The 24,941-nt window shown below is 40.1% G+C and overlaps 2 protein-coding genes across 2 annotated transcripts; both read right to left on the bottom strand.

Moving 5' to 3' along the window:
* Nucleotides 1-1,356: 1,356 nt before the first annotated feature.
* On the bottom strand, nucleotides 1,357-15,126 carry ZNF684 (zinc finger protein 684). The gene is made up of 6 exons (XM_090269196.1): nucleotides 15,070-15,126; nucleotides 12,966-13,003; nucleotides 7,374-7,500; nucleotides 6,973-7,068; nucleotides 5,672-5,719; nucleotides 1,357-3,148 (listed from the first exon to the last, which is right to left on the bottom strand). The coding sequence occupies exons 2-6, from the start codon at nucleotides 12,978-12,980 to the stop codon at nucleotides 2,232-2,234; spliced, it is 1,203 nt and encodes a 400-aa protein (XP_090125322.1). The 5' UTR covers nucleotides 12,981-13,003; nucleotides 15,070-15,126; the 3' UTR covers nucleotides 1,357-2,231.
* Nucleotides 15,127-18,437: 3,311 nt separating this feature from the next.
* Nucleotides 18,438-22,923, bottom strand: EXO5 (exonuclease 5). Its single transcript, XM_090269195.1, has 2 exons — nucleotides 22,794-22,923; nucleotides 18,438-19,943 (listed from the first exon to the last, which is right to left on the bottom strand). The coding sequence occupies exon 2, from the start codon at nucleotides 19,915-19,917 to the stop codon at nucleotides 18,805-18,807; it is 1,113 nt and encodes a 370-aa protein (XP_090125321.1). The 5' UTR covers nucleotides 19,918-19,943; nucleotides 22,794-22,923; the 3' UTR covers nucleotides 18,438-18,804.
* Nucleotides 22,924-24,941: the final 2,018 nt, after the last annotated feature.

Below are 24,941 nucleotides of genomic sequence, written 5' to 3'. Positions count from 1 at the left end.
GAAAATAGTATGTAGTTCCCTCCAAAAGTTAACAATGGAACTGCCTCACGACCCAGTGATTCTATTTCTGAGAATCTAACTGAAGAAACTTGAAACACTTATTCAAAAGGACATATGCATCCCTAAGTTCACTGCAGTGTTATTTACAATCACCAAGATATGGAAGCAGCCCAAGTGCCCATCAGTAGGTAAGTAGATAAAAAAGTTGTGGTACATTTACACAGTGGAATACTACTCCACTGAGGGGGGGGGGGACGGGAAGGAAATCTTACCCTTTGCAAAAGCATGGATCAACCTGGAGAGCATTATGCTACGTGAAATAAGCCAGTCAGAGAAAGACAAGTACTGTATGATTTCACTTGTATATGGAATCTAATGAATAAAATAAACAAACACAATATAAAGACTCATAAGAGAACAGATGGCTGTGAGAGAGAAAGGGGAGTTGTGGGGCTGGGTGTAAAAGGCGAAGGGATTAAGCAAAACAAACTCAGACACAGACAACAGTATAGTGACTACTAGAAGGGAGGGGTTGAGGGGAGGCAGAAGAGGGGAGAGAGTGCATAAATGGTGATGGAAGGAGACTTGACTTGGGGTGGTGAATACACAATACAATATATAGACAATGTATTATAGAACTATATACCTGAAACCTATATAGTTATATTAACTAGTTTACCCCAATTACTTCAATTAAAAATAATAAAAATCTTTGACAGCAGAGAATATATCATTTAGATCCCTGAGTTCTATTATGCTTCTTCAAAAAAGCACTCGTGCATTTACAATCATTATTCAACATTACTTTTCAAAAAAACAGCTATAAAGCAATACAACATAGTTGTAACTGAGCTTAAACTTGAAAGGGAGAGGCATGATTTCTGAATTTAGCTTCAAGGTGTTACAGCAACACTCAAAAAAAGGCATAAAGGTTTTTTGATACTACCAAGGAATATCATGGACAGCAATAAAAACCTGAGCTTAAATAATGGGTGGTTCATCCTTTTAAGGGAGTATGTGGTAGTTACAAAACGTCACATTCCAAAGCAAAGTTGCTATGCATAAAAACTCGCTTTTAAACTTGGTTTAATGCTGCCTGTGCTGCCATATGGTGCCTCCAGGAACTCCTAGGAAGTATCAACTTTTTATCAAAAAATAAAAAATAAATAAACCAGACCTAAAAACTAGCTCTTGGAAAGTTGCAAGCTATCATGACACCCAGTACTTTACAAAAATCAGACAGATGATAACCCAGTTACGGTAAATGTTACCCGAGCTATGCTATATCTTATGTAGGTGCACCAATAAAGAGGAATATTTGAGTGGAAATGTTTTACATAAATATTTATTCTCTTCAATAAAATGCTTATTGTAATACAGAATACAATTGCTTTTTCCCCTCAATTGTCTCATTGAATTTTTTATTTTGGTATTTACATCTCGGAAAACGTCCTTATAAGTTTTATAATTAGAGAGACGATTCTGGGATTCAGTAACATTGCTACGCCCGTTAAAAGTGCCAGCAAATGGATAAAAATATTACTGAAATTCATACTGCACATTAAACCACATTCTCCCCTTGCATGTTGCTAGGATTGGAAAATGGTCCAATTTACTGCAGAAACTCAATAGATATAATGTAATTTACTGCAGAAACTCAATAGATATAATGTAATATTATGAATAAATGTATTTTATACTCACACTTATGTAACTGTAGTCTTATAAAAAAATTTTTTTTAAGGGATGGTAAATGAAGTCTTCACTGGTTCCTTAACAATTTAATTTATGCTTACTTTCCAAGCTCTTTTATTTGTAATCCAATGTTTTCTGTGCTTGTTTCTGTAAAATCTTTATTATCACTTCCAGGACATGATTGAAATTGATTATCTTACTATCGAAACCTACTCTTTCCAAATTCATTCTAATTCTTTAATTTCTCCTCACCATGAAATCTTAGTTATTTAATAAATTTATTTAATATCTAAGGCTTTCTCATATTCATGAAGTGAATTATTTTGTATGAATTCTTTTTAAAGATTTTATATTTTTTAGAGAGAGGGGAAGGGAGGGAGAAAGTGAGGGAGTAAAACAGTATGTAGTTGCCTTTCACACGCCCCCAACTGGGGACCTGGCCCACAACCCAGGCCATCTGCCCTGACTGGGAACTGAACAAGCAACCTTTTGGTTCACAGGCCGGGACTCAGTCCACTGAGCCACACCAGCCAGGGCTATGTATGAACTTTTTGATGTACAATAAGATTTGGCTTCTGGGAAAATGCTTTCCCACATTTGTTACATTCATAGGGCTTTTCTCCTGTATGAGTTATCTGATGTCTAAGGAGATGAGACTTCTTGATGAAGGCTTTGCCACATATAATACATCCATAAGGTTTTTCCCCTGTGTGAATTCTTTGGTGCGTAACAAGCACAGATGTGTTGCCAAAGGCTTTGCCACATACGATACATTGGTATGGTTTCTCTCCTGTATGACTTCTAGAATGTTTGTAAAGGGACGAACTATACCTGAAGGTTTTCCCACATTCCTTACATTCAAATGAGTTCTCCAGTTTATGAGATTTCTCATGTTGAGTAAAGGAGGAGTTCCATGTGAATGATTTCCCACACTGACTGCATTCATAGGGTTTCTCTCCAGTGTGAAGTCTCTGGTGCACAACGAGCTGTGATTTATGCATAAAAGGTTTCCCACAATCACTGCACACAAAGGGTCTCTCTCCATTATGAATTTTCTGATGAGTGACAAGATGTGCCTTCCTGCTATAGGCTTTCCCACAGTCATTGCATTCAAAGGTTTTCTTTCTTGTGTGATTTTTTTCATGTCTAATTAAATGAAACTTCTTTTTGACGGCTTCCCCACAGTCCTTGCATTCATAAGGGTTTTCTCCATTATAATATCTATTATAATTAAGTAAGTCTAAAGTAGGTTGCAAACTCTTCCCATATGATTTGCATTTATATATTTTTCTTGCATTGATATGATTTTTTCCAAGAAGACTTGTGCCCCTATTATAACCACGGAGTCTCTCCATAGTCAGAATTTTATTGAATGTGAACAAAACTGAATTCAAAAAATTGTCTTTGCTTTCCTGCTGCTTCTCTGATTCATCGACAAATGGGCAGTCAGCTTCTAAAAAGGAGTACAATAAAACATTCCTAGTTAATGTTTTTCTATCAACAGTTACAGGAGGAAACTTATATAACTTCAAATCTAGTCTCACATTTTGAAACAAATCCTGTATTTGCCTTGCTTCTGAACTTTGAGAATAAAACTAAAGAAATGGGAGTAGATGAATGACAGTAATGAGAACACGTAGCTTAACTTGGGACTTGTGGAAAGACAGTAAAACAGGCACAAGGCACAGTGAGTAGGGTACAGAGGAAATCAAAGGTTGCTCAACAAGGGTGCAAAGAATGAAGACAGCCCACTGTAGAGATGTGACTAATGGCTACAGCAACCAGGGGAACAAAAGACTAGGGAGTTATGGGAAACATCAGAGACTAGATTTGGAGGAGGCAGATCAGAATCAGAGTCCTCACTACCTAATTTCTAGGTTACCTTATTAGGATAGCTCCCTATTGCCCTCATCCACATCTCTTTTTCCTCTTAATCACCTGACACGATGTCAGTTCCCTTCAGGAATATTCTTTTATCTCCAGTCCTCTAACTCCATCCAAACCATAGCTGAGACATATCTGTAGACAGGGCTCAAACTGTACTACAGCTGGGATTCATTCTCCTGTGTCCTTACTGGTAAGTCCAGGAACACAAATGTCCAAACAGGTCATTCAAGAGCAAGTTATCCTTAGTCCAAGCACAGGTTCTATCTGCTTGCTATCATTTTTATTCTGGCTGGATTTCTATATATGAAAACTATTCATCATATTTGCATTTGACAAGAACTGTTTTTAAATTCTCTTTCAATCTGCTTAACATGTTAACTAATCTCCAAAAAGCTGCTTTGGTCCTGAAGTCACACATTTTCATGCCTATCATCAAAACCCTATAAATCCCAAAATCCATTGCTCCATTAAAAAAAGGAGAGGAAAAAGAAAAAAACAGGAAGAGGGAATTATAATTCCGTTTCTGAGATTCCTTCCATGTGGAGTTTTAGCCCAAAACCCCCAGCCTCTTGCTCTATGTCTTATCCTTTATGGAGCTGGACTGAGTAGTGGGCTATAGACATTAATACACGTCTTTATAAAGTGGTTCTAAGTATGGGGATTGGGTTTCTATCTTCTCTCACTTCAGCCAGTAGGAAGCAGCATCCTGTGTTACATCAATCAACAATAATTAACTGAAAAATCCAGGGTAATTAGCCTGGTGAACAAACTGCAATATAATGAATTCACTCATAGCATCTAAGCATGCATTCCTCTAGTCCTCAACAAATACCTTCTGTTCCAGAGAGTCTAGATTAAGTAGCTATCATAATCCTTCCCTACTGTAACTTGCCTTCCCTCATCCCATTTTATCCTATCTAGTACTTATATATCTTTAGGGAGGAGCCATTGTTTCATGATCTCAAAAAAGACTCCTCCCATCCTTACACACTTTAAACTTTAAGTTCCATTTTCTCTGAATGTCACTGCTACTGCCTAAATTATGCATTTTGACAGCTAGAACAAAACTGTAATGTTATCATGCACTGAACAAATATTTCACACTCATCAACTTATATTTTATATGGCTATGTTTTGCATTTTCAACTACAACTTACACACTTGGAAAAAGGTAATGGTTTTTCTTTTTCTTTAGTTTTTTTTCTCTCTCTCTGAATGCTTCTCAGGAAACAACAAAAAGCCTTCTTGAAAGAAAAAGAAAACGCCCACAATGCCTGATTTTACGACAATGAATTAATGAAATGTTCACTGGATGTGCTCCATAATGGTGTAAAAGAAAAAGCAATACAAGTCTTTCTCTTCAGGGTGTTATCATAAGAAAACATGCCTTAAAAGCCATAGGGTTTTTTTTCTTTCTTCTAAATCAAAGATAGTATTTGTCAATTTTTTATGATCGAGTCACATTAGAGTTGGGATGGGAATTCAAAGAAGATAGAAATTAATCTTGGCTACAGTTACCATGAAAGAGAAAACTGAATTCAGATTTAATAGCATGCAGGTTTTAGTTGCGTGGAGCACACCAGAATCAAAAGGACTGATGCGGAAAAGAAAATTGTGTACAGAGTATGCTAAAGAACCCAATCACTATGGAATAGGAAAAAAGGAGGATGATTCTGGATAAATAAAATGGGATCACATTATAGAGAGCTTTAAAAGCCATTTCAATATCACGATACAGGGTATAAAGGAAAGTAACAAGAAAAATTAATTTGAATAAATCTTGCAGGAATATCTAAGATAAACCAGAAAAATATAAAATAATTCACAATACAGGAATATAAACAGCCTAAACACCATTTCAGGAGTTAAAATTCATTTGGTTAATGTCAGACGTTGAGATCCCAGATAACCTAAAACACATTTAATGGTGTCTTAATCATTTGAAACATACTTCCTTTATGGACTCTGTGGAAAGGGAACATTTTATTTTGAATCAGTTTTGGATAAACTAATCGCTGAAATCATAGGCAATAAGTCACATCAGTACTTAAGGAGAAATTCCTGAGAGGGAAAAAACCAAATTGCTTACCACAGTGATTTTGAGATTGCAAAGCAGCAGACCAGTCATCACCCTTCACTGTGACACAAAGACAATGGTGAAGGTTGAAGAATATTGGTGACAAAGAACAAACAGAGACTCTAAGGCAGTGGTTCTCAACCTTCCTAATGCCGCGACCCTTTCATACAGTTCCTCATGTTGTGGTGACCCTCAACCATAAAATTATTTTCGTTGCTACGTCATAACTGTAATTTTGCTACTGTTATGAATCGTAATGTAAATATCTGATATGCAGGATGTATTTTCATTGTTACAAATTGAACATTAATTAAAGCATAGTGATTAATCACAAAAACAATATGTAATTATATGTGTTTTCCGATGGTCTTAGGTGACTCCTGTGAAAGGGTCGTTCGACCCACAGGTTGAGAACCGCTGCTCTAAGGCCAGGTGGGATAAAATTAGGGTAACAGAAAATTGGTGAAGCAAAAATGCTAAAGGGGGCATAAAACAAATAACTTCAGTCTTTAGTGATAAGTTTCTGAGGGAGTTACTGTGGAGAAAAGTTCAGAAAGGTGACAGGGAAGGCAAGAAGCAAAAGGGAATAAACAGTAAAGGTGAGGACATATTAGCAAGGAACCAACTCAAAGTTGGAGGAGAATTTCCAAAGGATAACCAATATTACCAAACGAAGCAGAAAAGAAAAGAAACGATGTGATTTTTTTTTTTAAAGGAAAATAATCAGGAAGACCATAAAGTAACTAAAAGTTTTGAAATAAAAACAATTAATATATGCTGAACACTCACTATCTGCCAACTATTTGAAGGGCTTTGCACATATTAACTCATATAATCTTTACGAGGAAACATGAGGTAAAGATTAATATTATCCCTATTTTATAAGTAAAATTGTGCTACAAAGTAATTAGACAGTGATTGGTGGAGTAAGACTTCAAATCCACACAATCTGACCACACTCTAAGATTAAGATGTATGGGAAAGCTCTGCAATCATGGTGAGGACAGGAGAATGAGGATTTTAGGAATTAGGGAACAAATCAAGGACCTCGATGGAGCAGGCAGCGTGAGAAGCCAGAGTACAGAGAGGGACATTCCATCACACAGAGGTGAGCAAAGAAAGAGAGCAGATGTGTGGGGAGAGTGAAAGTGAAGGCGTCACTTGGGGATCTGATGATGTTATGTCAGGTGTACCCAGTCAATTCCAAAGGTGTGTGGCTTTTAAGAGATGCTTCCTGTCAAGTATTTCAAAGGTGCCTGTCCCTCACTGACCAATTCCAAAGACTCTCTTCTCCCTGGTTTTCTCTCACTCACTCAGGTGGCTCCAGTGTGGGTTGTCTCCCTCCACCAACTGCAGCTCTTGTCCTTGCTCCGCCCTGAAGGTTGCTTTTGTTTTGGTAACTGGAGCCCCTGTTTAACGGAAACAACACAGAATTGGGATAAACAGCTACCTCACATCTCAGGCCTGCCTCCTTGAGGGATGCCTTAAAGGATGACAAAAGTGTTTAGAATGGAAAGACTCTTCTCCTCCATTAGGGAGGTAGAAGCATAAACAGACTCTCTGACCCCCGAAGAGGATGAAGAACCTTTGATCACTAAGAGTCAGGGCCAAACTTACTAAAGCTTCAATGTTCACAGCTTTCACAAATCTTCAAGGAAGGGCACTATTCATACACTCTGAGTTACAATGAAAAGTTACCATCCACTGTCCTTACCTAATGAGATGAGGTTTCTGAAGTTCTCCAACATCACGTTCCAATACAAGGTTCTCTGGTCACAATCAAGCAGCTGCCACTCCTCTGAAGTGAAGTCCACAGCCACATCCTGGAATGTCAATGATCCCTGTAACAGCACACTGATCTTCAAACTAAAGTGTGAATCACATGAGGACTTGCAAGAGAATCATGTCAGCTTCTTATGGTCATATTGTGTTCACTGTTGAGTTTTGTACGAGTTATATATAATAACTACTACATGTTTGATTCAGAAATAGACTCTGTGATAGAAACAAAAATCATATTTAAAATACTCAACTAGTACCAGGACAATTCAACGGGGGAAAGTACAGTCTTTAACACATGGTGTTGGGAAAACCAGAAATCCACATGCAAAAGAATGAAGTTGGACTCCCCTTCCACACACCTCACATCATATACAAAAATAAACTAAAATAAACTAAAAATGGATGAGAGACCTAAGTGAAAGAGTTAAAACTAAAAATTCTTAAAGAAAACGTAGGAGTAAATTTTTGTGACTTTAGATTAGCTAGTGGTTTCTTAAATATGACAGAAAAAGGGTAAGTGACAAAAGAAAAAATAGGTAAGTTGGAATTCATCAAAATTTAAAAAGTCACCATAAAGAAAGTTAAAGACAACACAGAATGGGAGGAAATACTTGCAAATCATATACCCGATAAGAGATTTGTATCTAGAACATAGAAAGAATTCTTATAACACAAAAAAGACAATGAAATCTAAAAACAAAGGATTTGAACAGATAGTTCTCCAAAGATATATACATGAAAAGTCAATAAGCACATGAAAAGATGCTCAACATCATCAGTCATGAGTAAAATGGAATTCAAAACTACAATGAGATATCACTTCACACCCACTAGGATGGCTAAAATGAAGGATAGACAAGTGTTAGCAAGGATGTGGAGAAACTGGAACTCTCATACATTGCTGGTGGGACTGTACAATTATGCAGCAACTAAGGAAAACGGTTTCTCAGTTCCTCAATATGTTAAACATAGTTACCATATGACCCAACAGTTAATTTCTCTTAGGTATATACCCAAGAGAATTGAAAATCCATGCCCACACAAAAACCTGTGCACAAATGTTCAGAGCAGAATTATTAACAGCCAAAAAGTGAAACCAATATAGGCATCCATCAACTAATGAATGGATAAACAACATTGCATGTGATGTAATATTGTTCAGCAATAAAAAGGTATCTACAACAGATGAAAAAATTGTACTGGGTAAAAAAAGTCAATTACAAATGATCACATATTGTATGACTGCCGTTTGTATAAAATGTTCAGAATAGGCAAATCCACAGAAACAGTAAGTAAATTAGGGCAGGGGGAAGGAAGGAATAGGTATGGGGTTTCCTTTGAGGGTAATGAAGTGTTCTGAAATTAGGTAGCAGTGATGGTTTCACAGTTACATGGATAAACCAGAACCAGTTAATTGTCTATACTTTAAAACAGGTCAATTTGTATTATGCAAGTTATATCTCAATAAAATTATTTTAAAATGTTGCTTATATATTCTTCACTCATTCACTCATAAAATTTTTAATGAGGGCCATATATTGTACTAATGATGCAAAAAAGAATAAAATTATTACTGCCCTCAGAGATCTTACAATCTATTAGACAATACAAAGTAAACATGTAAGTGCAGTAAGATGTTACGGGGGCTATAAGGGGAACATACCAGACTCACATAAGCATAATGAAATAGGAAGATGTGAATTTTTGTTAACATGATATAATAAATCCTTTCAACCATAAAGCTAAAATCATGTTTAATTAACTTAAACTGAAATTTTTTAAAAAGGCATGTAGCTACATGTCCATCACAAAGAGATATTTAAGACCATACAGAGCATGGGACAGCAGGGGTCAGCAACTACGACATGTGGGCTGGCCTCCTATTTTTGTAAACGATATGCTACTGGGATGTAGTTACATTCATTTACCTCAGCTACAAGGGCAGTTTTCATAGAGGCTATATGGCCTTCAAGCCTAAAATATTTACTAGCTGGCCCTTTAAAAAGTTGAGACTAGGCAGGGTTTATCCCAGGAATACATAGGTAGTTCAATATTGGGAAATGTAATAGAAATTCTCTAAACTGCTCTACTAGAGAAGATAAAATACATAATTTTATTGACAGGTATTTAAAAGGGATACGATTTAAAAAGTTCACAATTTATGAAAATAATCTTCACAAGCTATAAATCCTTAACTTGATTAAAAACAAAAACAAAAAATCAACTATCTATCAGAATACAAGAGGAAATAGTGAAACACTGGAAGCATTTCCATTAAAAATGGAACAAAAAGATTTGGGCTAGCAATAACATTCAAAATTACAATTACTAGGAGTCCTGTCCACTGCAATAAGACAAGAAAAAAATGGAGGCATACATATTGAACACTCAGGGACAAACACCATTTGAAGAGTATATGATTGTCTAACTGTAAAATCTAAGAATCAACTAAAAACCTCTTGGACTTAGTAAGAGCTCCATAAACTGACATACAGTCCTGTGCTGCATATTGCTGTTTCCGTCAATGACTGACTACACAGACAATGGTGATCCCATAAGATTATAATAAAGCTAAAAAATTTCTATCACCTAGTGAGGTTGTAGCAGTCATAACCTCATAGTGCAACACATTACTCATGTATTCATGATGATGCTGGTACATACAAATCAATTGTGCTGCCAGTCATATAAAAATACAACACATATAATTATATACAGTAAGTACACAGCACTTGATAATAATAATAAACTACTATATTACTGGTTTATGTATTTACTATACTATAATATTTATTATTATTTTGGAGTATACTTTCTTTTTTTTTTTTTTCAAGTGTTCTGTAAAACAGTATGCCATGTGATGCTGGCAGCAGCCCCAGACATTTCATGTTTACAGTGTCTCTTGATTGAATCATTTTTTCTTGTGCTTAGTTTAATCTCATGTTGTTTCATTCAGTAATATGCTGTACAGACTTGTAGCCTAGGAGCAATAGGCTATATCATCTAGGTTTGTGTAAGTACACTACCTGATGTTCACACAATGACAAAATCACCTAATGACACAGTTCTCAGTTGTAAAGCAGATCATGACTATAAAGTCAAACAGATTAATCCATACTTTCCTATATAACAGAATAGCCAATAAGAAAATGTAATGAAAAAATATCTATACCATTCTCAATAGCAACTTCAATAATATGTAAGAATTAGCATTACAAAAAAAGCCCAAGAATTACAATAATAGAACTATAAAACTGTAATGAAGCCTGTAAGAAAAATTAAATGAAGGACTCATTATTGAAAAATCATTAATTTTCCCCAAAGTAATCTAAAAGTGTAATGCAGTCACATGCTCCTTTAAGGACCTTGACAACCTGATTTAAAAGTGCACACAGAACAGAAAATGCTCAAGAATAGCTGGAGACCCTGAGAAGTCACCCTTTACTTATTTTTCCAGATGATCATTAAAAGGGTTTATATAGTACGGCTTGGCACTGCGTTCTCTGTTTCGTCCAAGGAACACCTGGAAATCTGATGTTATATTTACCACAATAAATCTGGGGAACTGTTTTGCTTTATCCTCACAATGCCAATACTTTAACTGGTTGGTTATCCATTTTCTATGATCACCAGAAATATTGGGTGCGCAAATGCAGTTCAAATTTATTCAAACTATGGGACTTCCGGCCAAGATGGAGGCTTAGACGGACACGCTAAGTCTCCCTCTACAACAAGAGAGGAATACAACTACTTCAAAACAAAGGATAACTAGAAATTCCAGAAAATAAAACTACACGGAAGCCCAACATATGAAGTTATAAACCAGCGGTGCCATTCGGGCAGGTAAGAGTTAAAGAGGGCAAAGCTGTTTGCGGAGCGGCGGGCGGCGAAAAATCCCGGCGGCAGTCAAGCCCCTGGCAGTGCGCGACCCCAGCGCTGGGGAGAGCGGCCACCGCATCACCTTGAACAGTGAGGCCCAGGGGGGCGGGAGGACGGATCCCGGTCTCCTAGCTGAATAACTGTGTGAATCCATCTTGGACCCCCGCCCCCAAAGAAAGCACCACAGGGCTGCGAAATAGGTCGCGGACAGGCGCCGGTCGCCGGTCGCTGCATTGTGACGCGTACACAGGCACTGCCCCCGACAGCCGGCCCAAGAAAACAAAACGCATCTGTCAAAATGAGGCAGGCAACTATAGAAATACCGGTGACACAGCTCACCAGGCAGCAGATAGAGAACCTGACAGATGAACAGATAAGAAACCTGTCAGAGGCTCAGTTCTGGGCCATTGTTATCAGGTGGCTTACAGAATTCACAAAAGAGCAGGAAAAAGATAAGAAAGAAGCGAAAAACTTTCATAACGAAAGGAACAAAACCGCATACGAGACAGATGGTGAGGAACAAAAATCCAGAGTTCATTTCAACAAACTGGAATATGGAGAAGGAACAAGCAGTCAACCAATGCAGTGAGAGGAAATGGGAAGCAACAATGAGAGGATCAGAAACCTCTGGGACAGCTATAAAAGGCCCAACATAAAAATCATTGGTTTGCCAGAGAATGAGGAAGATGAACTAGAACTTGAAAAATTGAGTGAAAATATAATAAAGGAGAACTTCCCAGACTTGGGGAAGGGAATAGACTTGCAGGTCCAGGAAGCAAGGAGAGTTCCCAAGAGACTGGACCCAGGGAGAACCACTCCAAGATACATTATAATCAAAATGTCAAAAACTAAAGATAAAGAGAGAATCTTAAAAGCAGCAAGAGAGAAGAAAAGAATTATGTACAAAGGGGTCCCAATTAGACTATCAGCAGACTTCTCAAGGGAAACCCTACAGGCAAGAAGGGACTGGCAAGAAATATTCAAAGTAATGAAAATCCAAAACCTACAACCACGAATACTCTATCCAGCGAAATTGTCATTCAGAATAGAAGGACAGAGAAAGTGTTTCCAGGACAAAATAAAACTGAAAGAGTTCATTAGATCCAAACCACTGTTATATGAGATGTTAAAGGGACTGGTTTAAAAAACAGAAGCTAAGGAGATGAAACAAAGGCAAACTAAACAGGCAACGAGAGTGGAAAAGGAACTGTGGGTACGGGAAGCATATTGGGGGGAGGTCAATAGGGAGGGGGAATGGGGAAAGGGAGGGAGATGATATAAGAATTGGGGATCAAGGTAGGAAGGAATGGAATAGACGGAGAGAGGTTGGGAGGAACTGTATGCACAACTAATGGACATAATCTAAAAGGGGGGGACAACTGGAGGGAGGGGGGCCACCGGGTGGAGGGGAGCAGAGGGAAGGGAAATTGGCACAAATGTAATATTTTAATCAATAAAACACATTAAATCTGAAAAAAAAAAATTTATTCAAACTATGTACAGACCCTGTGACCTGAATATCAACTTAACCATATTCTAAATTTTCATTTGGACCTAATCTACTCAATCTACATTTTCCGACTATACATTTCCTTTGTATATGGATTTTTGAGAGATTAAATGACTTAATAAATAAATGTCTTACCTGAAATTTGATCATTTTCTGCACTCTTGCATGGATATCTATGACAGTAAAAATGGAAAAGAGAAGAGGACATGAAAAACCAGGACTGTAAGGCAGAACCATGCTCTGTCACAAAAGAAGCACTCACACTACAGCCTCAGAGAATGCCACCTAGTGGGAAAATGTTTCTAGTAAGTCAGAAAAGCCCCTATTTTATAAGCACCCATCTCTACTTGTGATTATCATGAATATATGGATGTTGTACATTTCTGTCCTACTGATCTAACAGAAAGTTGTTAACCTTTGAACCAGTGCATGTTTTCCCAGAAATTTATCCTAAGAAAATAATAATGAATGAGTTAAAAAGCTAACTAAAAGCCTGTGCTCTTCAGAAATCATTCCTTCCTCTGATTCTTTGTTCTCTGCTCTGAAACTGGGGTAAGATAGCTCAGATTAGGTTGGCTTTATTGCAAAGGCTAGATCCAGAAACCTAGGAACTTTTTTTTTTCCAAGCTGGAGCCCTTCAGTTTAGACTCCAAATCTGTAACCTTCCCTCCCCGAAATTCACCATCTCCTGAGTGAAGTCTGGGCTTTTTCAAATTTCACACAGCAATGCTGGGCCCTAGAAAGGCTAAAATGTGCAAGAGGGACTCACAGCTTTACTTACACAATCTTCATTGGAAGACCTGCAGATTCACTTAGTGACACTTAAAAAAATTCTGACAAATCTAAATTTACACATTCACTGCTCAAATGTTTCAAAAGAAGAATAAATCAAACTTTTTTTTTCTTTTGCAGGATGCTATCTTCCAAAAACGAATGGAATTTGGAAAACAACTGGATTTGAATCTCAGCTCGTCCACTTACTAAGTTATTTGAATATAGCCAAGTAACTTCACCTGTCTCAGCTTCAATTAATTCACATATAAAATGATGATACGTTACTTCAGGTGATGGTTGCTAGAATACCTTAAAAAGACAGCATGACAGTTTCAGAAATACTTTCTTCCCAGATCCCTTGAAATGGTTTAACAATTCCTATTGCAGGCTCTGGTAGGCCCAACGGTGCTCTTGTAACCAGCAAAGGTGTTCCAGAGCGAAAGGGGGTTCTTTCACATGCGCCTTGGTGTAAAATTGAACAGCTAGTGTTGAAAACACTTTATTTCTTACACTATTCCAACCTGGGGAGGGCAGTGAGCGCTTCAGCTCAGAGCCCTGTTCTCCCACAAGACCCAGCACCTCCCTTGCTCCCCAAAAGGCTAGAAGCCAAAAACATGCCCATAAGTTCCCCATCCCTTATCTGTCAGCTGTCTCCTTCAGGATCTGGGGTACGACGTCATCAGCCTCCATATAACAGTCCAGGAAAACATGTGCCATGTTGCACTGGATCGCGCGTGGTTCTCTCTCTGCCCTTTCAAAGTCGCATCGATATATTCTACCTTCTTGCAAACTGCATGGATCTCTCTATACTCTCTGCAAACCCCTAGTTCCCTCCAAAATGGCTGCCGCCTTATTTTTAAATCCCTGACCATGGCCTGTGATGCAGTGGGCGTGGTAACCAGTTCTGACCATTCACAGAACCTTGGGCAGGCCCTGTATGCTCTTTCCTCACCATTCCATGGTCAAAACCCCTCCCATGTCCTTGGTGCCTTGAAAGAACCAACATTTGCATAACTAAGACGCTAGCTACCACCCATAGATACGCAAAGGCATCTTGAAAGCTGCCACCTTCCTCCATCCCGAAAATGCAGGCTCTGGGGATCTGGGAGGGGACCTGCTCCGTAACACAGGCAAGAATGCACATCAAGCCTGCCCCAGACTCACCCCGGATCTAGGAACCCACTGAGTGGCAGTGGGAGCCCTCAGCTTGCTCTCTCTGAACTATGTACTCCAGAATTGGAAAGGACCCACAACTCAATCGCAAAGTCACCGCACATGCGTTTTGTTAACTTTAATCTTCGGTGGAATAAGCTAATAAACGGGCCCGTTTTTCTCTCCGCCCTTCCCTTAGCCCTGCAGTCATACCTGTAAGCCTTTCAGCCACGCTCCCAGCTCTGGCTCCAAGTCCTAGATCAATTTACAGAGCTCTAGCCCCCAGAGACTCCGGAGCAACACCCACACTCACTTATAACACAGGTTGGAAGATCACAGAATACAGTACTGGCTACCGCCCCATTGCGCGTGTGCGGAAGTAACTGCCCACCTAGAATTCCCAAGCTCCCCCGGGGTATAGACCATCCCTTCCAGACTACATTTCCCATAAGATCCGCTCAGCTCATTTCCGGAAAACCTCAAACGCTTCCACCTCTGCACGGGGAGATTCCTGGATTGGTATCTCTGGGGTTGCCTCAGAGCCATGCTCATTTTTAAGTGTTGCTACCGATACTGTGACCTTACAAATGTCTGCACTATAGTCTTTCCTATAAGTCAGCTTCCAGCGTTTGTCACCGGCCGGAGGTGCTAGGCCCCCTATACAGCCACCAGCCCTCAGACAAAACTGGCACCGAGGAATAACAATGATTCAACAAAGTGGGAGGAACCAGCCCACCACCACCACCACCACCAAAAATAAAAAAACACATAATTATCTTCTGGAGGGTGGTCCACTTGTAGTACAGCCCCCCCACCCCAACCAAAAGAGGTGAAGTTACTTGGCTAAATTCACATAGCTGAGTGTTCTAGGAAACCGGCTGTATCAATGTACCAGCTAGAGTTATTGTGAGAAGTTGTGTTCCGCTTCATTGAATTTTTTTTTAAAGACTTTTAACACATTTGCCCATTTCATGATGGGTGATTTACGAGTGCACCTGCACACATCGCACTGAGTGTTCTGCAGTTTTTGACCAAAAACAGCATGCCCTCTGTGCCCCACCCTCCCTAGTCACCTGATCTTGCCCTGAGTGACTTTTTTCTGTTTGTTTCCTAAGATGAAAAAAGTCCTCAAAGAGAAACGTTTTGCCATTGTGGACAAGATAAAACAATACAAAATGTAGAAGCAGTAAAAGGCATCAAAATCGATGAGTTCAAAAACTGTTTTGAGCAATGGAAAAAAATCTCAAAAAATATTGCATCAAATGGACAGTACTTTGAAGATGACTAAAGATTAAACATGTAAGAATACAAAATTGTTTTCAAATATTTTATTTACTTTTAGAGGACAAGGGCAGGAGAAAGAGGGAGAGAAACATCAATGTGTGGTTGCCTTTCCCATGCCCCCAACTGGGGACCTGGCCCGTAACCCAGGCATGTGCCCTGACTGGGAATTGAACCAGCAACCCTTTGGTTCCCAGGCCAGCATTCAATCCACTGAGCCACACCAGCCAGGGCTAAGAAGCACGTTTTAAAAAATCAAGAAATATCTTCGTTGTGATGACTCTTTTCATTTACCCACTCACTGAACAAACACCCAAGAGGTCCATAATTTGACATTCAAACACTTCAGGAAGAATTCATAAGGGAGTGATTAAATTACTATATATGTGAAGACTGCAAACTGGGAAAGTATTTGTAGAAAACATTATTAGTGAGCCAAACTGCAGATGCTTCAACTATCTTGTGAGAAACCATAGAGTGATAAGCAGATGTTAACTTAAAGTAAGGCTTTGAGAGCTCAGGAAATTACTGATTTACAGAATTGCTGAATTCTGGCAGGGTCTCTATCTGAAACCAATTGATTTTCTCCTTTTCCTCTTCTTAAAAGCTTCTAGTATAAATAAGAAAATGCTACAGAGCCCTGAGCAAGTTCTCCTCTTGAAAGCTATTAGCTTAATACTGTTTATTCCATAAGGTCCAGTTTACTATGCCCCAATCTGATTTCAAACTTCATAGGGCCTAGAATAACATACAGTGCATGAAGCTTAATGTCAGCAAGGAAAATATACAGCATATGGCAAAAAGCATAAGCACTGCAGTCAGACACATCTAGGCTATAGTCTATTTTTTTCAAACCGTGGGATCTCAGGCAAGTTTTACAAGCCTTTTAGGCTTCCGTTCCCTCACCAAAGATAATAATGAATACAGAGATTTAATTACAAAATATGCCTGGCACATAACATTCACTCTGTAAATTGGGAGTATTATCATAAGATTCCCATTGCCTGTAAGAAAACATGTGTAACTCAGAAAGCCTCCAGAGGTAACCTATCCTATCTCCTATAAATGTCCAGGTTTTGCCAGTTTATGTAGAACATGGAGTTACAGTAATAATATTCACATGTTCTGCTGACGCTTGACCTTCCAGTTAATATAGAGACTCCATCCCTGCCAACTCCTCCACCCCTCCATCTACTTCTGCCAATTCTCTAGTAGTGTCTCCAGAAACAAGCCTTCATCTTCCAGGCGATGCCCAGATCAATCTTTCCTCTAGGCTCTTTGGTGATGTTTACAGCTAAGGGCTCTACTGCCTTGTAAGATACAGAAATTCCTCTCCACTATATTTACATCTTGCTTTAATATTTTTGTTTTGTTTTGCATTTTATAAAAGGTGTATACTATATGTAACCTTTTAGGACTTACTTTTTCACTTAATATTGTGCTGCTAAAATTCATCCACATTGTTGCATGTTATTGTAGCTCATTTATTTTGGCGGCAGTACCACGTCATCCACTCTTCTGATGATGGGCATCTGCGCAGTTTCTAGGTTTAGGTTTCACTATTGTGAAAGTGTTACAACGTCTATTCTTGTTCTAAGAGTTTCTTTTAGCATATCCCTAGGAGCAGTAATACTGGATTGCACAGTGTAAATGTTACTTCACATATTATATTTTTCATATCTAACATTTTCATTTTATGACTTCTTTCCTGTTTCATTTTCCCTTATTTCTTTGAGTACATTTACTATGATTATTTAAAATTCTACTAATTCAGCTTCGGAAATATGTTTACGTATGTATTTAAAGGCTTAGAATAGCATTGTCGGCAGCCGTCCGTCTCGAGAGACGATGGTGTAGCTTCTTAAGAGTCTATCTGCACCGCCGAAAATGGCTGTGCAGTCCGACTCGGGAGTGACACGGTATCTGTCTCCTCCCGTGTTGAATCGACATCTTGCGATGACGCTGAAGCTACAGAGCCTGGGCAGGGTGATATGGAGGGTCTGCTGTTGCCCATGCAGCAGACCCCCCCTCTCTTCGCAGCTGAAGGGTCCAAGGGAAAGACGGAGTCAATACAGCTTGGCTTCAGGTGCGCCGCAGGAGTTGCCGGTGTTGACTACAACGTCAAACCGCCTTAGGGACTCCGGCTCCGGATTTTCTGTCGGGGTTTACTCCCTTAGCCTTTCCCCTGAAGAGGTATGCCGCAAGGCAGCGGAGGTTTTTTGGAGTCAGAGTTTTCCTTCTCTGATGTGCCCTGACTGGAAGATCGAACCAGCGACACTTAGCTCGCAGGCCGACGCTCAATCCACTGAGCCAAACCAGCCAGCATACACACAACCATTTATAGTGGTCTCCTTTGCAGGGCTGAGATTATGAAAAAATATATATCAGTTACCAGACCTGGACAGTGTTTCACTCTATTTTATTATATAAAATGTAGAACGCCTTGATTGAGAAAAAAATAGAGAAGAGACTTAACAGAAACTAAAGAGTCTTCTTAGGAAAGCAATGATTGCTTTGCTCCAGCCATGAGGAGCATCTGTCTTCTTGGCAATCTATACTGAAGTTCCAGCTACAGTATAATCCCAGATCTCTCCCACTCACCTGAGTCTTGGACCTAGACTTGAGTGGTTAGAGGTTGAAAATATATGAAAAGAATCAAAATAAGAACACTCTCCATGAAAGCCAAGCTTAGACACTGGTCCTCTTTTCCTCTATGGAGTACATCAGGAGCAGGAAGGATCAAAGTTTCTTAAGGCATAACTTCTGTTCATTTGGCTTTTTTGGTTTGGGGCTCTACCATGGAGCTGTGCACCCCACCACCCTTCCTCCACTCACAGATATCTGCATAGCTGCATGTCCGGCATTTCCAAGCATCCTCCACATCAACCCCTTGAGGCTCTCTCTGGCCCACCCAGTAGGCCATATAGTGCTGCACTTTGTTTCTCAGCTCCTTCTCTTCAAAGGACACAATCTCTGAACCCAGCAAAATGGCAGTCTCTTGATGGATATACTCAATCTTCAGAATATCAATGATTGGAAGGTCAGACAGTGTTAGAGACAATAAGACCAGCTCCATGAGATCACCCAAGGACATCACAGAGAAGCCTCCCTGCTGGGCATGCTCCAGCACTGAAGGTCCCAGTGGCTTTTCTGGATGCAATTTTGTGTGGTGAATTAGGCTAGCAGAGGTCACTTTCCCTTGTACCATGGAATCAAAGATATATTTGTATAGGCTGACTTGAAAACGGTCTTTTTTTTTCTGAGCTTCCAGAGGGAGCACAGGGCATCTGCGTGTCTTGAGCTCAACCAGTTCTAGTTCCCCCTTGGCTGTATAGTGCAGCTCATCAATTACTCCAACAAGAAGCACACCCTCCACTTCTCCAAATACCGGAAACTCTCTGATGTGCCCTCCTGACTGCAGGGTAGGAATCATTGATAACATATTCAGAAACTTAACTGCCCAAGCATCTTCTTTACTGGTGATGGGGATAGTCACAAGATCATGAACCTCCAGTTCTCTAGCTAGATGGATGCTAGCACCAGTGTCCAAAACAGTTGCCTTCTCAGGTACCAAGAAATCAGGAAGCTCCTTTCCATATACCATTTGCTGTTCACACCAGTTCTGAGTAGACAAATCAGTCACATACAAATATTTAAGATGGAATCGCTCCATGGGTGATGAGACATCAAATCCTCTTTTCCACTTTGGTAAGCCTATGAGCTTGCCATCCTTCCCAGGGAGTTCAGAAGAAGGGCCAGGCTTGCTAAGTGAAGTACTTGACTCTTGGGTATCTTCCAGATCCAGAAACTCTGAGTCACTCATGTCTGAGAATCCTGAGGCCTCTGTGGACACCGTCTCCTCTTCCCCAGTCTCTGCCATGGCACAGCTCTGGACTGGGCTGGGCCCTGCACATCATGTTAAAGAAATGCATTATCCAAATTAAAAAATTCTCGGAAGACCTTTCAAATTCCAATGAGGTAAAAAAGAATTATGACTAATTATTTATTTACAGTTCTTAATGAAGCCAATTCCTTTACAACCAATTGGTAATGCTAAAGAGTTTCAGTACAAGTACAATTTATAATAATAGGGCTCCTTGTATCATCCATACATGAACACTTAAAAATTTTTTAAGTGCAAAATAGTTTTATTCCTGAATCTAGCACTATTATGTGTGACTAGTCAAATCACCTTCCTTGGCCTCAATTTCTTCATTTAAAAGATTTGAGTTTGCCTTTTCTGCTTCAAAATTCTACTGACTTGGGACATTATTTCATTATTTTAAGTGAACACAGATCTTTGTAAATGCTGGAACAATGTTTGACTGTTTACCATGGATCATTTCTACAAGTCCTTTGAGACAAAGTCCTTGGCTATGAAAATAAGTCTCAATTGCAAACTGTTTGAGAAAAACCAGCTCTACAATGAGTGTTCTTAAATGTAGTTTGAAGGAACAAAATTTAAAGACTAACTATATATACAAATAGATCTACTCATACAGGAAGTAATGAGAGAGGATGGTCACAGAGACATATGGAAATCAGTTGCTTTTTATACTTGATATATGTTAAGGAAATAGCAAAGAAAAAAAGCTCTTGGTGGGTTTTACTTTACCCTTACTTACTTTAATTATTATTTATTTTTAGAGAGAAGGGAAGGGAGGGAAAAAGAGAGGGAGAAACCATTGATGTGAGAGACATACTAACTAGTTGCCTCTCTAAGTGCCCCAACTGGGGACGCACCCACAACCCAGACATATGCCCTGACTGGGAATTGAAATGGAAACCTTTCACCTTGCAGGACAACGCCTGGTCAACTGAACCACACCAGACAGGGCTACCCTTACTGACTTTATAAATTATCCTCCTAACATTTTATGTTCTCCCTCCACAAGACATTCGCTTATGATGGAAAATATCTGTCAATAAGCACTATTAAAATATCCCTGTACACAAATAATAGTGATATTTATTGTGCAGTTATTGTGTCCTAGACATCAAATCAAGTGTTTCACATGCAATATCTCACTATTCTGCCATAGGACAGATACTTTAAAAAATAAATAATTTGATACAGAATTTAAGCTAAAGTAACAATGAGCCAAGTTTCCTCCTTGCTATTTTACTAAGCAATGAATACGCTGAATGCACCAACTCTGAGGTTTAAAGCTTAAGAACTGATACCTTCAAAATGGTATACTTGATTAGTAATAAACTACAGAAGCTGCACATTTGTACAAGTGTCTTAAACTGTAAAGGAGCCTTAAATAATGATAGTTTCAAAATGAGTAATATTATTTGGAGCATGAAATCCCTGAATGTTAAGAGAGAATCTTACTCTCCACGAAGAAGCTAAAGATAAATGACAACGAACATGTATACTCTGGGGTTTTCCCAGGCAGGGAAAGGGCACTACATCCAAATTAACTGACCTTAAAAATATTTTATTTCAACTATCTACACCTGGGTTATTCAATTGGTCGCCAACAGCCACAGGTGGCTAAACTTAAAACTGAAAACTCATTTTCTCAGTTGCATTAGGCACATTTCAAGTGCTCAGTAGTTAGATGCGGCTAGTGGGTACCACCACATAAGGCACAGGTATAGAACATTTCCCTGATCACAGGCAGAAAGCACAACTGGACAGTACTATTTTAAGTTGTTTCATATTTATGTATTAACTCTCCAAAGAGAGAGTAAGCTCTTGAATGGTACGGACTTTCTACTTGTTTTTCATACAACATTGAGAACAGAGTAGGCCTGAACATGTAAGTGCAATGTTTTATGAAAAAGACACAAAGTGGGTCGGGCCAGGTGCATTTTCTGTGGAATTATTCGTCTAAAAAAAGAAAACAGTACACTGGGGATGGACAATTTAGACTCAGATGTGTTGCCTGGACTTTCCTATACAGATAAACATCTCAGGAAAAGCATGACGCAGTGCACAGCATTTCAAAATGCAGTTTGAATCTTTTTGACACAAGATGATTTTACATGGTACATTGGTCAACATTTTCACAAGTATCTTAGAATAAATGTAAAGCTATTAAAGCATCCATCAAATGTGTAATTTCATAGATAACACTGTCTTCTTAGGACAAGTTTGATTTTTATTTTTAAAAAATATTTCATTTATTTATGTTTAGAAAGAGGAGAGAAAGAGAGGGAGAGAAACATGAATGTGTGGTTGACTCTCACACACCCCTCAACTGGGGACCCAGCCCACAACCCAGGCATGTGCCCTGACTGGGAATTGAACCAGCAACCCTTTGGTTCTCAGGCCAGCACTCAATCCACTGAGCCACACCAGCCATGGCACAAGTTTGATTTTTAAATAACTGTAGTAAAAAATTAAAATACAAGAATAACAATGTAGGTAGTATATAGGCATGACACAAATCATTAGGTGGCAAGTAAATGGGATGTTTGGGAAACACCAGCACAGTGTCAGGAGTCTGGGGACCCTACAGATCTGGATTCTGAATCTAATCCTAAATCAGTAGTACAGTACTTAGTAGTACGCTATTTGCCTTAGGAGTACTCTTGGGCAAGTTTTCCTGAGGCTACTGATACATCTTTAAAATTATAGCGTATTCCTTCCAACTGCACTCAGTTACCCAAACGTCTGAGGCATAAAATAGTGTATATATTAGCACTCAACAAATGTGGCTCTTCTTCCCTTCCCAAGGAAGAGAGAGCATATCAACTCCCTCTGACAAATGAGAGTAAACCTTAGGAGAGAGGAAAACCACTCACCTGAGACCTCACAGGGGAAGGCAGAATGATGAAATGACAAAGCTGGGGGAGGCGAATGAAGCTCTGAAAGACGAGGTCTGCATCGAAGAACCAGATTAGCACCCCTGAGCTTTGCGGTGGCAGAACGGGGACTTTTGCTCTTTTCTCACCAGACCTGTCCCTCACACTGGCGTTTCTTCCTCTCTGATCCACACTGCACAAACTGTAGCCCACCCCACTGGCAAATCCTCCATGACTTTATTTTCCCCATACCCTCGATGCAGTTACTTGATCCATTCCCTGCTCCCTGCAAGCAAAAGGATAAAAAAAATAACCAAGGCCCCCCACCCCCTCCTCCGGAGCTCCGCGGTCAGTTCCCTCTTTCAGCCCTAAGCACAGTGCAGAGGCTCGGGCAGAGACCTGAGGTCACAGAGGCTTTTTTCTTCTTTGATGAGTTCTTGCTGCTTAAGGAACTACCACTAGCTTCACACTCAGCATCCTACTTGTTTGAAGGATCCCGGACTTAAGGGCTCTGAGAACGTTTGCTTTCAGGGAGTGCCTTTCTACTGGCCCCCAACCACGATCTCCCCCGGAGTTCCATGCATGCCCTGAAGTTTACTGAGCGCTTCCTGCAATGTCCTGGAGAAGCCGGAAATGACAGCAAGGGGTCGCCGGCCTCCGGAAGAGTCAAAGGTCCAAAGACCACAGAAGCCTAGCCTGCGCGGGCAGACGAGACAAGCCGCTGCCCGGAAGCCGTTTCCACTCGGGGAAGAGGGTGAGGGAGGCGGCAGAAGCGGGGACAGAACCCTGGGCTCCAAGGCGCAGCCCCTCAGTCCGCCACCACCATTCGCCGGCCTTTTCCTAACCTCGGATACTCCTGCAAAGCCCGGACTCCACCCGGCTCCGCGGCGGCCTCGGAACTGCTCCCGCACTCTACTCCCGACCAGCAATAGGAAGGTTACCGAGCAGCCCTTCGCTCCCCGGCTTAGCACAAAGTTGCCGGGAGACCAAGCTCCAACGCCCAGCAGCGGCCCAAGGACCGCCCCCTCCCAGAGGCCTCCGTGGCGTTCCTAGACATCGCGAGATTCCGGCTCCTACGATTGTCCTTATAGGTGCGGTGTTACTAGTGCGGGGTCCGCCCCTCTGCGCGCCCCTGGCGGGGTGTGTGGCTTAATTGGGAACAGAGCTGCACTGTCAAGCCAGCGTCCGAGAAAGATGTGAGCACGTCCCTCCGGAGCACCTGGCCTCACTCCGTTAAGTGTTGCGTCTTCGCTTTGCCACTTGGGACGCTGTATCCCCCTCTGCACCGCGCACCAGCATTCCCAGCGGAGTGCCCAATCACGAACTCACTTTTCATTGCTGGCGCTTGTCTCATCAATGTATTTCTCTTTTCTACTTACTTTTTAATTAACCTTTTTTATTGGGAAATATAACAATTATAATTTGAAATATAAAATCAAGGTAAGTGTAAATAATTATTGAGCAGACATGTTATCATTAGAGCAAAAATAAAAGTTTCAAGCCCTTCCCAAATACAATCTCATGCCTCCTTCCTGAGGAAACCACTAGCCTGACTTTTATGACAATCACTTTCTTCACTCGTCTTTACAGTTTTATCACATATTTGGAAACTTGATTTATGGCGAAAGTGGAATTTCTTAGCAATAAAGAAAAGATGGTCTTTTCAATGAAGGTTCTGTGACAATGGGGTATCCTTATTAAATGTATATAAAATGAGACCCCTATCTCATTTCATCACAAAAATCAATTCCAGAAATATTGAAGGCCTAAATGTGAAAAGCTATATGTTAGGGAAAGCACCAGAAGTTCAAATTCAGGATAGATTCTGATTCAAATTCCTGAGAGCTTTAAAAGGAGAAGCTCACATACACTGGCAAAGCAGCTGCTTGCTGCCAGTGGTGGCGGGCTGGGAAGAAATTCACTCCCTCCCAGGACAGGGTCTCTTTTTTTATAGGGGGTTAATAGTAAAACCATATGGAAGATAGTCACCTAGACCACCAGAAAGAACAGTGCGCTTCTAAGTTAAATAACATCAGGCAGGTATCCACACTCTATACATTAATTACCCTCCTTCCTTGGGGTATATCGTTTATCTTTGGGCAGTATTCCAGCTTTCTGCTCAATCAGCCAAGCCTGAGGCTAGAGTTC

The sequence above is a fragment of the Furipterus horrens genome, unplaced genomic scaffold, assembly GCF_987537825.1.
Source record: "Furipterus horrens unplaced genomic scaffold, mFurHor1.1.pri manual_scaffold_3, whole genome shotgun sequence".
NCBI lineage: Eukaryota > Metazoa > Chordata > Mammalia > Chiroptera > Furipteridae > Furipterus > Furipterus horrens.
This window is presented reverse-complemented; position numbering and strand designations above follow the sequence as displayed.